This window comes from Condylura cristata, unplaced genomic scaffold, assembly GCF_000260355.1.
Source record: "Condylura cristata isolate star-nosed mole 26May11 unplaced genomic scaffold, ConCri1.0 scaffold00010, whole genome shotgun sequence".
Lineage (NCBI taxonomy): Eukaryota > Metazoa > Chordata > Mammalia > Eulipotyphla > Talpidae > Condylura > Condylura cristata.
In genome coordinates this window covers 34,916,104-34,930,936 of record NW_004567111.1, presented here as the reverse complement: position 1 = coordinate 34,930,936, position 14,833 = coordinate 34,916,104, and the positions used below count along the sequence as shown (strand labels likewise).

The 14,833-nt window shown below is 35.4% G+C and overlaps 1 protein-coding gene across 2 annotated transcripts in view; it reads left to right on the top strand.

Moving 5' to 3' along the window:
* Positions 1–14,833, top strand: part of VWA8 (von Willebrand factor A domain containing 8) — a 278,183-nt gene that overhangs the window by 164,273 nt on the left and 99,077 nt on the right. For both annotated transcript variants that reach the window (XM_012723268.1, XM_012723269.1), the window contains exons 31-37: positions 886–1,002; positions 1,882–1,946; positions 2,512–2,637; positions 3,746–3,855; positions 4,102–4,256; positions 8,335–8,530; positions 14,632–14,713. In XM_012723268.1, coding sequence (XP_012578722.1) covers positions 886–1,002; positions 1,882–1,946; positions 2,512–2,637; positions 3,746–3,855; positions 4,102–4,256; positions 8,335–8,530; positions 14,632–14,713 — 851 coding nt within the window. The remainder of the gene's footprint in view (positions 1–885; positions 1,003–1,881; positions 1,947–2,511; positions 2,638–3,745; positions 3,856–4,101; positions 4,257–8,334; positions 8,531–14,631; positions 14,714–14,833) is intronic.

Genomic DNA, 14,833 nt, shown 5'->3' with positions numbered 1-14,833 from the left:
TCTGCCTGTTCTGCTTCCCACACTGTTTCTGGTGAATCCTCTCACTGCCCCTACACTTCTGGCCTGTTCCCCGGTTCTGTATGAATAAATAATTTTCTTTTTAAGATTTATTTATTCATATAGAACAGGGTTACAGGCCAGAGATGTGGAGGGTGAAAGGATTCACCAGAGACATAGTGGGGAGCAGAACAGGCAGATCGAGGAAGTACACTGTTGAGGGGAGCAGCCGGTGTCAAGAGAGGTCTGCTGTACCACATGGGATCACCTCAGGGGCAGGAGGGGATCAAACTCAAGCTGAGGTGGCTTTAGCTTCTTAGTGCTGTGATTTAACCCCCTCCGCCACCAGGGAGGGCCAATAAATAATTTTTTTAAAAAAGTTCTTAAACTTTATCTTAAACTCTTATTAGCTAGGTTCTTGAGGTCCTTGATATTTTCTTGCTCATCTATCTATCATGTGCATATTTTGAGATTTAAAACTGAATTAGTGAAAAGAATCTAATTATGGATCATATTAGGATCATAGGATCTAATTATGTATCATATAAGTGATGTTAAACGAAACTTTTTATTTTGAGAAAATACCATTTTGAGAATAGTAAACGTACTTTTAAAAATCACAAATCTCTTAATTTCCTCATAATTTCTGTATAATAAAACAGTTATGGTTAGGAGAGCCTAGATTCAGAAGTTTAAGATAAAACCTTCTAAAAGCTACTTTATGAATTACAGACAGAGACATTAAACTATAAAACTTTAAATTCCCTATTGAGGAAAATCATTTTGTGTCTTCATGGTGCCCTTAATTATAACCTTTACTCCCAGGTTGCTAAGGGGTTTCTGCTTTTTTAAAAAACCAAATCTTCTTACTGTTATCTTTATTTGCAGAGCAATATAATCCTATTGTTAGATACCACTGGCCAAACCCTCCGTCGTCTCATCCTCCCTTCAGAAGAGATGACATCCAAGAAACCTTCTGGATGGAACAGGTTCCAGCAGGAAACTGTAAGGAATACTGTTCTTGTTGAGCAGATTGCCAAGGATTTTCTATGACTTTCTAACCATAAAGATGCATGCTTGCCCATCCCTTTCTATGACCTGTTTGTAGTAAGATTTCTCTTACTATGCATTTGTAGATCTTAGCATGATGAAAATAGATACAAGTACACATACACATACATTAAATATCAGTAGCCTTTTTTTAATCCATCACACATACATAAACAATTGTCAGAATTGAACTAATAATAGAACATCATGAGCTATTGAATATGTTGTTGGTGACAAATTCCTAATTATGCAGTCACTTTACCCAGTTTTGTAGTTAAATATGTATGTTGAGGTTTTGAACTCACAGGCTAAATCCATAAGTATGACTCCAGACTGTATCTACTAAATAAACAACCATTAGTATTCTATAAGAATACCAATGGAAATATTTAAATTAGGAAATATTAAATTAGGAAATACTTTTGGTCAGCATAAGAGAATTTATTCTATTTAGAAAAAGATGAAGGGTACAAAATATATTGTGGCTTGCACAGCAACATACTTGAGTCTTAACAGTGATTTTTCAACTGTCATAAGTGTATCTAATCTAAGGAAGAAACTATTTCCTGTATATTTATTTACCATGTAACTGTTTATTTCTAACAAGAATTTAGCATTATTTTAAAATTTTTTATTCTTAAGGAGTGTTAGCATGTACTTTGCTGTAAATTTAGAAACATTTGAATCCATGTTACCATAAGAGTCTTAAAGTGGATAAAGAGTAGCTTCTCAGGTATTACATGTCTTACACATTCAAGAACTTTAAGAGAAAGCAGCTGAAGAGTTATGATTATATCAAAGCATTTACTATGAATCATTTTGTTTTGTCTTTAGGAAACTTACAAAATGTGTAAAGAATTTTCACACCAAAACTGGCTAGTATTCTACAAAGAAAAAGGGTGAGCTCTTCATTGTAGAAGATTTAAATTGGGTTCTTATTTTGTCCACTCCATTGCATCATCTAATTATACTTGTTTGTTATAAAATGAATATAAGCTAATTATAAATGTTTTGCTATAAAATAACCCACATTGTAAACACTGAAAAATAGAGTTGAGAAATGATGGTGCTCATTATTCCAGAATACAGTCACTTCCAGAATGGCAGCTTTTCCTTTCTGTAACTTCTTTTTTGCATACCCTTTCATGGTTTAGAATTCTTTTTGAAATTCATTTATTTATGCATATAAGAACTGAGGTATAAGCCAAAGGTGTGTGGAGGGTGAGAAAATTATTTTGTGGAGCAGGAGAGGTCTGCTGCACCATGTGGGTCAGCTCCCTGGATGACCGGGCATTGAACTCCACAGAAGCTTGATGGTGCTCTATCTTTAATCCCTGCACCACCATGGAGGACTCATAGTTTAGAATTTGCGCATGATTTCTCAGTTAACATTTTTCTATATTATGCCATGGTTACTCAACCACTACCTTCACCATTTTAGATAGTTTTCTTCTCCTTTTCCAGGAACAGCCTGATTGTTCTGGATGTCTTAGAAGGGCGAACTCACACTATCTCACTTCCCATCAATCTCAAGACAGTTTTTCTCGTGGCAGAGGACAAATGGCTTCTGGTGGAGAACAAAACCAATCAGTGGGTGAATCGACTTAGTATCATGTGCTGTCGCTCGACCTAGTTTATCAGTTATCCTACATCCTTACTGTCTTCCTGCGTCCGTCTTTTAACATTCACTGTATTTGGCAGGTACTCTATAGGTGAAAGTTAGGAGAAAGGCGAGGTGGTGGGACTAAAATAAATCAAATGTGACTTCACAGGGTAAACATGTTTCAGAGGATGATATTGTAATTAACAGTAAAAATATAATGACTTTTATGTATGATCCATCTTTTGGGGGGCTTTCTCTGTTAGCATGTTGAGAATTCACTGTATCACCAAACTAGAATGCTTCAAAATAGATTTTCAGTTTATTTTCTCTTCAAAGGACCACAGTCTCCATCCTAAAACTAGTGGGTTTTATTTCTTGTAACTTCACAAAAGTTTCTTCTTCATTTTTATCCTATGTGTTTTCATTTTATTGTGTTTATGTTTGCTTTGTCTTCCCCCACACCCCTTTAGGCTGTACATTTCTCCATGAAAGGGATATTAATAGGGTGCCGCAGTGAATGGTGAGCCCCTCGCCCCTATACTGTCAGTGCTCAGTAAGTGCTGACCCTCTCTGCTAACTCGCATTAGTAGCCTGCTGCAAAAGGGTTCTGGCTATTTATACACCCCTATTTTAGAAATCTTCAAAATAAGTAACTGATTTATAGTGGTGTGGAATGTATCCCTTAACTAGTCACAAATCAGAAATCAGATGTCCATTGACTAAGGATCCAAAGGTCCTCTCACCTTGGCGCCATGATAGTTGGGTGTGTGTTATTAGGGTTGCTCTGTGCTGCCTTTTTCTGTTTTGGAGAGCCCGTCCTCTTCCGCCAAGTGTTGGGGTTTTAGTTCACATTTACTACTACTCACATTTAGTTCACACTGTTACATTTAGTTCACAATTTACTGCAGAGGACTGTTACTATTCTGTTCTTTATATACAATGTTGAGAAGTTACTTGCTAATTCATGATAAAACTCTTGACACTGAAAATTATATTCAATATATAAAAAGGCTTTGAAGGAAAACAAAATCTGATTTTTCTCTCGATTATTAGAAGAAGCAAAACTTTTCCCTTAACTGTTTTTGTTGTTTGCAGGAAATATCTTTTAACTAAGCCTGCACACACTGAATCTGAGGACAGTGGCGTCTGCCAGTTGTATGTGTTGAAAGAGGAGCCTCCTAGCACAGGATTTGGAGTTACACAAGGTAAATACTATTTATTGCTAATAAAATTTTGAATTTCATATATACTTGAAATCACTATGGAAGAGGTGAGATTGTAAAAACTGAGTTTCCCAGACAAAGGGCCTGAAATGTAATCGAATTTTTTTTTCTCTGTTTTCAGCATGAGCTTTTCTTTTTTGAGTTGATGAGAATGAAATAATGCAAAAATTACTTCTTGGAGTATTTTTAAAAGCATATGGTATCTAATGTTTCTCTAATGCTTTTCAGAAACAGACTTCAGCATACCTCATAAAATTTCAAGTGATCAACTGTCATCTGAAAATCTAAGTTCAGCTGTGGGACAAAAGATTGCCTCTCCCAACCGAATTCTCTCAGATCAACAAAATTATGCTACAATTGTCATTGGTTTTCCAGATCTCATGGTAAGCTTCTGTTTTTTATTTCTTTGGATAAGTATTTTGTCCCTTTGGTTTGGCCTATAATTTCTCATTCTGATTAAGGGGATAATTAAAAAAAATATTCTGGTATATATTTAAAAATCAACTCTAAATTCCAAATCAGTCATTAAAGGAGTCTTCTGCCTGTGTAGCTTCATTCTTTTTAAAAAAGTAGCATTAGAAGTGTAATGTAATTATATAATTTTGTAAGGGAAAACCTGTATTCTCCATACATGGAAGTTCGGGTTAAATAGTTAAATGTTTAACCTACTGAAAGTGATTTTATATCATGTTGTCTTAATGCATTGTGTAATTTGTCAAGAGGAACAATTTGAGACTAATAAAACATGACTTACAGAATTTTTTTTTGACTTACAGAATGTTTAAGGTGTTATTAGACTGTTATAATTATTACTATAAAGCAAATTTTTCAAAACTCATGGACATTAGTTCACTTTCCACTGAGTTTTGTTTTGACTTATCATACAGGTAATCATACTATTGATCATGATTTTCTCAAATGACACAGCAGATCACATGATGAGTATAACTATATACTGACCAATTGTATTCAAAAGCAAAATAATATACATTCTTAAGTACATATGGAGAACATTCTCAAGGATAGATCACATGTTGAGAACCAAAATAAATCTTAATAAATTATTAATGAAATCAAAATATAAGACTCTTTAAGCCACAATGATATTAAATACAAGAAGAAAAATGGAAGAAAACATAAATGAGGGGATTAAACATGCTATTAAACAACTATTGGGTTACCAAAGAAATCAAAGAAGAAACCAAAATGCATCTAAAGATGAATGAGGATGAAAAATACCACATACAAAATTCTGTGGGATACAGCTAGAGAAAAGAATAAAAGGGAAGCAATGCAGGCTCATCTCAAGATAAAAAGAAAAATCTCAAAAAAAGAAAAGTCTGGGAAAGTTTTTCCTAGATGGGAAGCAGGTCATTCTGCATGCTGATTGTCACTAAAACTCTAGGCACAGTCTCAGTAACCTTCTCTTGTAGAAAATGTATCTTTGTTTTCATGATACAACAAACCTTAATCTTCATATCAGACTTAGGATCTAATACAATGGTTAGTTATTACAGTACCTGACCAAGTAGGTCAAGCTATATTGAAACCTTAGGTTCAATATTTGTAAGAAAGGTCATGGAGTTCTGCCCTATCCACTTCATGAATATTCTAACAGAGTTGGAATTTTAGTGGTGAACTTACTGTATTATATACAGATGTTGACTGATAATGATAAACACCTGAAACTTATGTTATAATATTACTTCAATGAAAAAAATTAAGCTTTATCCCCATATTAAGTGTGGTACCCACTTGGAAAATATTCAATATTCAATTTGCTTAATGAAGGGTTAGAGTTACTAGGTAGCGTTTCAGCATTTTATAACAATATTTATTTAGACCTTAGACAATAGTTAGGCAGTACACTTTCTAAGACTTTTCAATACATGATTATTAATTTTAAAACACTATAAACTTTTTTGATAAAGAAACAGAAACATGAAAAGGTTTTATTTCCGAGGCTACAGAATTTGTGAGTAAGGAACTGGGATTTGTGCTCAAGTGTGACTGATCCTCAAACCTATACTCTTTCTCCTATACCACAATGTCTTTCTGTTTTTATATAAGTTTGTTTTGATTCTTTGTCAAATCATCAAGAGTGTATCAAATCTTAATAATTTTTGTAGCATTATCAGAGGCCTCTAAATTATTGAAAATTTACTGTCATTTCTTAAACTAATACTAAATAGCCATAAAACCCACAGCAAATATCATCTTCAGTAGTGAGATATTAAAAAACATTTCTTTTTAATACCAAAAATAAGACAAGGACAGTCACTACCATTTCTAGTAAACACTACCCTGAGTATCTTAAATATGATCCATTAAAGAAACATTGATAAATTTAATTTCTTCAAAATTAAAAACCTGACCTCTGTAAAAGATACTGTTAAGCAAATAAAAGACAAATTTATAGGCTGAGTGAAAATATTTGCCAATCACATGTCCAATAATATGTCTAGAATATATGAAGATTTCTTAAAACTCAATAGTAAGTCAAATAATCCAATATAATTATAGCCTAACAGTAGCCTAGTGAGAGCTGTCAGAACCTGAGGAGGTAAGAGGGACATCCTTGGTAGTGGCAAGCAGTAACCATGGGAACGTGAACCAAGTCTACATAGCAAAAAAGATTGTTTGCCTGTGAAGAGGCAATCGTCTTTGGGACAAGAGGACATAAAGTGAGGAAGGTGTCCATACATGAGCATAGCTCATTGTAGGCTCTCAGGGTCAATCGAATGAAGATGGTCTGTGCCCAACAGGGAAATTTAGTATTGGAGTTGGAAAATGGATCATATACAGTGGGAGTAAGCAAGAAAGTAAATATTAGGGATAATGAAGTCACAATTTCTCAGCATTGAAGAAAGGTGTTTACAGGTACTATAAGAAAGAAAATTAGAATAGCCCCTATAGTTGTTGGCTTGTTTATTTGAATTCATAGTGGACATTGTATTCAGATAGGTCTAGAAAAAAAATGATACATACATACATATGTATGGAGTGTACGTATGGAAAAAATCATAAAAAGCTTGAACAGATATTCCACCGAGAGGACCTTAGGATGGCAAGAAACTGATGTATGCCTTTATAGAACTATATTTTGGAGACTTTTTATTGTTTTTTATTTATATCTGCCAACTCACTTTGTTTAGGTATAATTGATATGTAGCATACTAGTTTCAGGTGTACAATATAATGATTCAATATTTGTATATATTGTGAAATGATTGCCACAATAAATCTAGCTAGCTTTAGTCATCACATTTAGTTACAATTTTTTTTCTCATGATGAAAACTTTCAATATGCTCTTTAGCAACATTCAAATATGCTAAACAGTATTATTAACCATACCTGCCATGCTATAATTTACATCAGCATAACTAATATTTTTAATTAGAAGTTTGCACCATTTGACCTTCATCATTTTGCCTACCCAGTCCTCCGATATCCACTAATCTCTTCTCAAACAATGAGATTCTTTTGTTGATTTTTTTAGATTCCACATACAAATGATAACTCATTTTTCTTTGTGTGACTTTCCACTGTTCTTAACAGAACCTTCACTGTCATTTATGTTGTTGCAAATGGCAACAAGAGAATCTTCATTCTTTTTATCACTGAATATTACTGCATCACAATAAACATCACTTTTTTTATCCACCCATTCATTGATGGACACTTTGATTGTTTCTGTGTCTTGGCTATTGTAAATAATGCTGCAGTGAACATGAGCATACAAGTGACTTTTTGAATTAAAGTTTTCATTTTCCTCAGAAATGGAATTGTTGGATAATATGGTAGTTCTACTTTTAATTTTTTAAGTAAAATCTGTTTAAAGGTCTATCTATTTACTATCTTTAGAATTGTGTTTTATAATAGCATTGCATATGAGTAGAAAAATTTACATTTGGACAACTACCTGTACATATGAGAAAAGGATAAACATGGGTGCCTGCCTCATACTATAAACAAAAATTAATTTTTGATGGACTAAGGATTTAAATGTGAAAGAGAAAAGTATGGAATGTTTAGAGACAACATAGAATTATTTTTATGATTTTTGAAGTTGGAAAAGAAAAATACATACGTGTCAAAAAATTTAAAAGAAGAGGGAAAATTTTTTAATTTGGGTCATTTGTATCTGGAGAAGAAAGAAAGATATGTCTGTAAAAGGGCATGCCAGTGGCATTAGATGTTAATTTCCTTATTTTTAAGTAAAAACTATAGTCCCTCTTTTTAGTTATAATTCAAGATAAGAAATGATGTATATTTCACACTTGTATGAAAATTATGATTGTTGTTGAGAACAGCTATCCCTCTACCAGATTTTAAAAGGTTAAGGAATAATTTTCTCATACTTGTGAAATACAAATTTACCACTAGTATCTGCTCCAAAGGGTGCATTATGAAGGTTGTGATGAATGTTGTTTATAGTATTTTAATTTCTTTTTATCCAGTCACCCAGTGAAGTTTATTCCTGGAAAAGGACATCATCTTTGCATAAAGCAGGGATCACTGATACAGTATTCTATGGAGGAAAGAAGAAAAGTGGAACTGCAAAACAGAACAATTGTGTGACTCTCTTAGACACTAATCAGATAGTTAGGATTTTGCCTCCAGGAGAAGTTCCTCTAAAAGATATCTACCCAAAAGGTAAGAAACATAGTGGTTAATTCTTTTGGTAGGAACATTTAATTTATTACTACCATTCTATATTTATAAATATGGATAACTAAAATGGTCTAGAAGTAGCTGAAAAGACCTCAAAAAGTTTTCACTGAATGTGGTGGTAGTCATTACTATTAGAACACATCATTATTTGCATTAAAATCAATATAATGTCTTTATCTAATATATGCTCTCAAAGAGACTTTTAAAAATAATTAGAATACAATCATATATTGCTTAATGATGTGCCGTTCAGTAGCAGACTTCCCAACAGGCTAACCATATATGCTAGAGGACAGTAGACCATGCTATCTAGGTTTGTGTAATTACACGCTATGACATTCATAAGATGACAAAATCCGCTAGTGATGTATCTTTGCCTTTAAGTGACACATGAGTATGCTAGGCATAGAAAATGAAGCCTGAATTTTGTTTTACTCTCCTGTGACTAAACACCAAAGATTTCTGCAGGCCGATTCAGTTATCTGTGCTCTCAAAGCCAATTGATATTTATTATTTCATAATGCATGCCAGGTTGTATATTGATCCCTACTGTAAATTCATTCAGTCTTCAAATACCCACTTTATCATGTGGTAGATATTTGGATTGTTTCTACCTTGTTTTTTTTAAGATTTATTTATTTATGCATATAGCATTGGTGTACAGGCCAGGGGTGCAGGGGCAGTGAGAAGATTCACCAGAGACAGAATGGGGAGCAGAATAGACAGATTGACAAAGTACACTGCTGATGGGGAGAAGCGGGGAGAAAGGAGAGGTCTGCTGTGCCGTGTGGTCTCCTCACTGGCTGGGGATCAAACTCGTACTGAAGCAGTTGTGGCTAGCTTCATAGTGCTGCACTTGAGCCCATTACACCACCAGAGAAGACCCATTTTTATTTAATTTTTTAATATGTATTAAGACTTGTTGTTTTGCATGGCTGTATTGTTCCAGTACCATTTGCAGAAAAGTCTGTCATTTCTCAATTGAGTTAACTTTAGATTTTTACTGAAAATCAACAGGCCACATATGTTTGGGTCTACTTCCAGATTTTCTGTTGTGTTCTAGTGATCTTGTATTGGTACTTTCACTACTCTTGCAATCTCTTTATTTTCTAGCTTTGTAGTTTATGGTAAGCCTTAAGGTCTGTTTGTATGGAGTCTCCAGTCTCCAATGTTGCTGGTGGATATAAGTAGTTGGAAAAGTCCCAAAAGGAAATCAGGGATAAGGAAAGATTCTGGTTAAACTCACCTAACAGATTTCTTGAGGAAGGCAGGCCAGAGGGACCAGACCTGTCCTGAGGGATGGTGGAGAAAGAGTCTGTTCAGATGTCAAGCATGATCACATTTTGAGAGTGGGAGATTCTGGTTGAGTTAATTTAGCAGAGTTCTTCCTAAAACTGGACAGTACAGAGATGAACACAGAAGTCCAAAAGCTAGACCTGAGTTGCAAAGTGGCTTCAAAAGAGCCTGGCAGATTGACAAGAGAAGAGAATTTCTGTCTTCATCCATGCTCACAGCTCCTCTTCACTTGCTTCATTCCAAACAAATGGCAGTTTATTCATCTGTTCTATGTTGGTGTGCATTAGGTTCTCACCAATTTTTGCCTATACAAACAATGAGCTATGAATATTCTTGAACCTGTTGACAAACTGTAAGGTAGAATTACCAAATTATTTCTCAAATAGGTTCCAGCAGCATTAATAAAAAGCCCTGGTCTCTAGGCTCATCCTCTCGTGTAGGGGTTGGACATTTTGTTATGGTTTTACTTTATCTGTCCCTGTACTGGAGAGCTGAGTTTGAACATATTTTCATATATTGTGATTTACCCTTGTGAGAATTGCCTATTTTTGGTTATTAGAATTTTTATTTCCCCTCATTTGTTTAAATGGTGGTTCTTTAAATATTTCAAGCATATATAAAATTCTTAGAAAAGTGTCTGGCACATAGGAAGAATTTTATAAAATAAGGTCTTTAAAAAAACAATCTTAGGGCCCTCCCTGGTGGCGCAGCGGGTTAAAGCACAGCACTAAGAAGCTAAAGCCACGTCAGCACGAGTTCGATCCCCGCCCTGGAGGTGACCACATGGTGCGGCAGACCTCTCCTGACCCGCCCACTACTCCCCTCAGCAGTGTACTTCGTGGATCTGCCTGTTCTGCTCCCCTCTATGTCTCTGGTGAATCCTCTCACCCTCCGCATCTCTGGCCTGTACCCCAGTTCTATATGAATAAATAAATATCTAAAAAAAAAAAACAATCTTAGGAGAATGATAAGGAGGGATCACAGGATAATAGCTGTGCGTCAGCCTAGGGAATCAACTGGTTAAATTACAATAGATGAGAATACTTAAGAAGAGATGCCTCCAGTCTCCATAGGATGGGTAAATAAACCTGATCTGTTTGAACTTATTTAGAGATTTTGACAATTAGGGCACTTTGAGGATGAATATATACTGAGTATGTGAAAAACTAAATCAACAAAATATAAAAACAAAAGTTGTACAGTAAAGAAAAAGCAGTAACACTATAAGACATAGCCCAGCTGTGAGTAGCATTCATATATTCCTAATATAAGCACTGGATGTTAATCTAACTAAAATTATGTAAATATTTTGGGAGATGGAGAAGTGAGGTGTCAGCAGAAATGCGTAGTAGATGAACGAGTTAAATTTTCATCTTGCAGGATAAGAAGTCAGTAAGTAATGCCTAAAGCTCAGACATCAACTTAACACTTTAAGGATGAAGGTGAAAGCTAAAAAAATCAGATTCAAAAGTTGAAAGTATCCTAGGAGGAGTAGACAAGTGATTAGAAAAGTAAACAGGTTCTGCTTTCTTTTTCAAATTGTCTGACTCTTTATGTGTCTATGAAATCTAGGTCTCATGAAAATCAACAAAATTGATTTTTTAAATGAGCATAATCCGATCATCTGATTAATCAGGAATGAATACTTACCAGCCTTTTATTAAAGAAATCAATAGAAACTATAATATAAAGCCTATCCGCTGTTGATTTGCACAAACATCGTGTAACTTTAATGCAGACAGGAAGATACTTAGTCCTTTTTTTCTGATTGTTTTTCTTCTAGTTAAATATTAGCATTTTGGTTTTGTTCTTTTAAATCACAGACCTCTATAAACACAAAATAACTACACTTGATTAAAAAAAAACAGAACACTGTTTACGTTCAAAGATTTGGTATCAGCATGACTGTAGAGTGCTCATCACTTTTCCAATCGGTGAAAACAGGCAGAGTGCACAAGAGAAGCGGCCAGCATATGTACATCAAACCACATTGCCAGGAGTGGATTTTGTAATATAGTTTCCTCTTCCCTCTGAAAGTGTTCTTGGTTGTGCTGCTGACAGCTTTCATCCCACCCCCACACGTTGGCACTGAGTGTCAGCTGTGCCACTGTTGGGGCACTGTGCAGTAAATACTGCCGCGTGGCCCTTAACTGTTAGTGAACTAATCCTTAAATTTGCTGACAGGTATCTTTGAAATCCACCTGGATGATAAATGTAATGGAAATTTACTGAGTCTCTACAGTGTTGAAATGTTTAAAGTGGATAGGTAGGAATTTGGCTAAATTTGGAGGAAAATCTAACCATGATATTCACTTCCTTAATTCAATCACATACCTGGAGCTGACTTATTTTCAAATCAGTAAACATCAATTTTGATTATTTTTCAAGTGTTTGCCATTACTGCCACTAATACCACCACCCTTAGTATATTTTTTGAAGTGCTTATAGCCACACATTGCCTTTTGTGATAGGTGAAAATATTTTTTAGCACCAAGAGTGCTTTCTCCTTCCTGAAATAGACAGCCATTATTACATTTTCTCACCCTCTTTATGCCATGGAATTAATTTTCACAATGAAAGATAAGAAAGATGTAGGAAAAAGGTATTCTAAATTAAGCTGACTTTGATTTCACAGCAAGTCTGAAGTTGTGCTGATGACAATAGCTCAACTTAATACTACTACTAATTTTTAAAATAATGACTATAAGTGGCAAGCCAAAATGTAAGTTGGTTACTGAGGGATCTCTAGATATTCCAGGCACTTCAGTAACTAGAAATTGTTGGCAAGAGCTGGGATCTATAAATAATTTAATCTACTTCAGCTAGGTCCTAGCAACAGAAGCTATCAAAAATGATACATAGTCCAAAACTTTATCCAAGCCTGACCTTACATTTTAGGCAGCATTTGCAAAGCATATTCATTTCGCACATATGACCATCTAGGGACAGCCAATCTATTACCATAGCAATTCTGCTCACCCTCTACTATCTCTGAATATTACCTTCCCTTGCACCTAACCTCTTTTTCCCCTGGGACCACTTCTTGCCTGGTTCTGCAATCCACAAGTGGCCACTGGCCTGTTATTCTCACCTTGGAGTCCTTTTCAAATATCCACAGTGGTTTGGTTTTTTTAAAAGGAATTTTTTTCTTTATGTTATAGTCTCCTCAGATGTGACAGGAACCATATCTGCTTCTGTTCTATTCCCAGTGCCTATTTAATGTTGGTGTAAAGTAAGATCAACCACATTTTTTGAATAAATGAGAGATGTTTTGAGTTTTTCAGATGTTCTACTACTTCAGAACCTTCAAGTATAAACATAAAATAAAAGTGCCAAGTTTTCTTTTTTATGAATTACATTTGATAAATTCAGTGTAGACATACTCTCCATTTCATGTTAATTACAGTTGTTATATAAAAAAAAAAAAAAAGACAGGGAGCTTGATAGTAAGGGAGAGAGAGATAGGCAGTCAGATAGGCAGACAAAAATCCTCGAAAGTTTGGGTTCTGTAAAGGGAAAATTTTTTTTAAGTTTTATTTATTTATACATCCAAAGCTGGAGTACAGGCCAGGGGTGCAGGGGTGATGAGAGGATTCACCAGAGACAGAGTAGGGAGCAGAACAGGCAGGTCAATGAAGTACACTACTGAGGGGAGCAGCAGGTGAGTCAGGAGAGGTCTGCAGTGCCATGTGGGGATCGAACTCATGCTGAAGGGCTTTAGCTTCTCAGTGCTGTTCTTTAACCTGCCGCGCCACCAGGGAGGGCCCAAAGGGAAAATTTTTTTAAAGAGACATTATCTAAGACACTGTCAGTGGAGCTATTTGAAGTCATTGTTGACCATAGAGCCAACTCAAGTGGAGCGGTGGGCAGAGCACAGACTGCAGAGCCAGAAGCTGGGTTGGAAGGCCATCTCCATCACTCTCCAGCATTCCCCTCAAACAAGTCACATTGCTGTATTACCTCTATAAACCTCAGCTTCCTCATCTCCCAAACAGAAATCATAAATCCTTGGTTGTTATCAGCATTAAAACTGTCTGCAAAGATTACAAAGAGGTCCTGCCACATGGTGGTAGCAGCCAGTGGTGAGGAGAATGAGGCCTTGCTCAGATCATGGAAGACAGTGAGCCCCTGGAATTTGCTGGAAGCAGCTCAGTATTGGCAGTGAAAGCTCTGGCCTCAGTATCTCTTTACCCTTTTCTTCCCCCACTTTTTCATATTGTTCAAGACCAGAGAATTTATCCCACTGCCCCACCTTCTAACAGAAACTGTGCAATGAGAGCTAATTAGATGTTTTATTCAAAATCATGTCTGTGATGCTTAGATGCTGTTGTCCCCATTTTACAAATGACAAAAAAACAGATCTCAGAGAAATAATAACTTACTTGACCAGCATAAAATACAAGTAGGAAAGATCAGAACTTGGAGTCACATCAGGTCAGTCTATTTACAAAATGAGTGCTGATTCCACCCTATTACACTGTCATTGTGACTCCCTACAAAGGAAAACAGAATGCAGATACTGAGAAACCATAGGGCTAGAACACTGATCCATCTTGAAAATGTATCAAAGATGATGAAGAGAACTTTAATTCTTTTCTGGAAGTTAAGAACTGTGACAAGCCTTCAGGATAGACTTGGTGGGGGCCATTGTCAATTGAACTTAAAGAGGTCTGCTCTAGGCTGCTGATAATTTCATTCCATTTCAACAACATTTTTGCTTCCTTTTGGTCCAGTTTTAATATTGTGCAGTGATTTTATAGTCAACTCACCGCATGATTTATTTGCAGATGTGACTCCTCCACAAACAGCTGGTTATATTGAAGTCACCGATCTTCAAGTAAAGAAACTCAGATATATCCCAATTCCTAGGTAATCCATTTTTACCTTTGTTCTTAACTTATATGTTAGTGAAAAAAATGTTGCTTTTTGCTTCCTTAAAAAGCAAGCTTCTTTTTTTATTTTCAGTTACAGTTGCTTTTTAACTCTCTG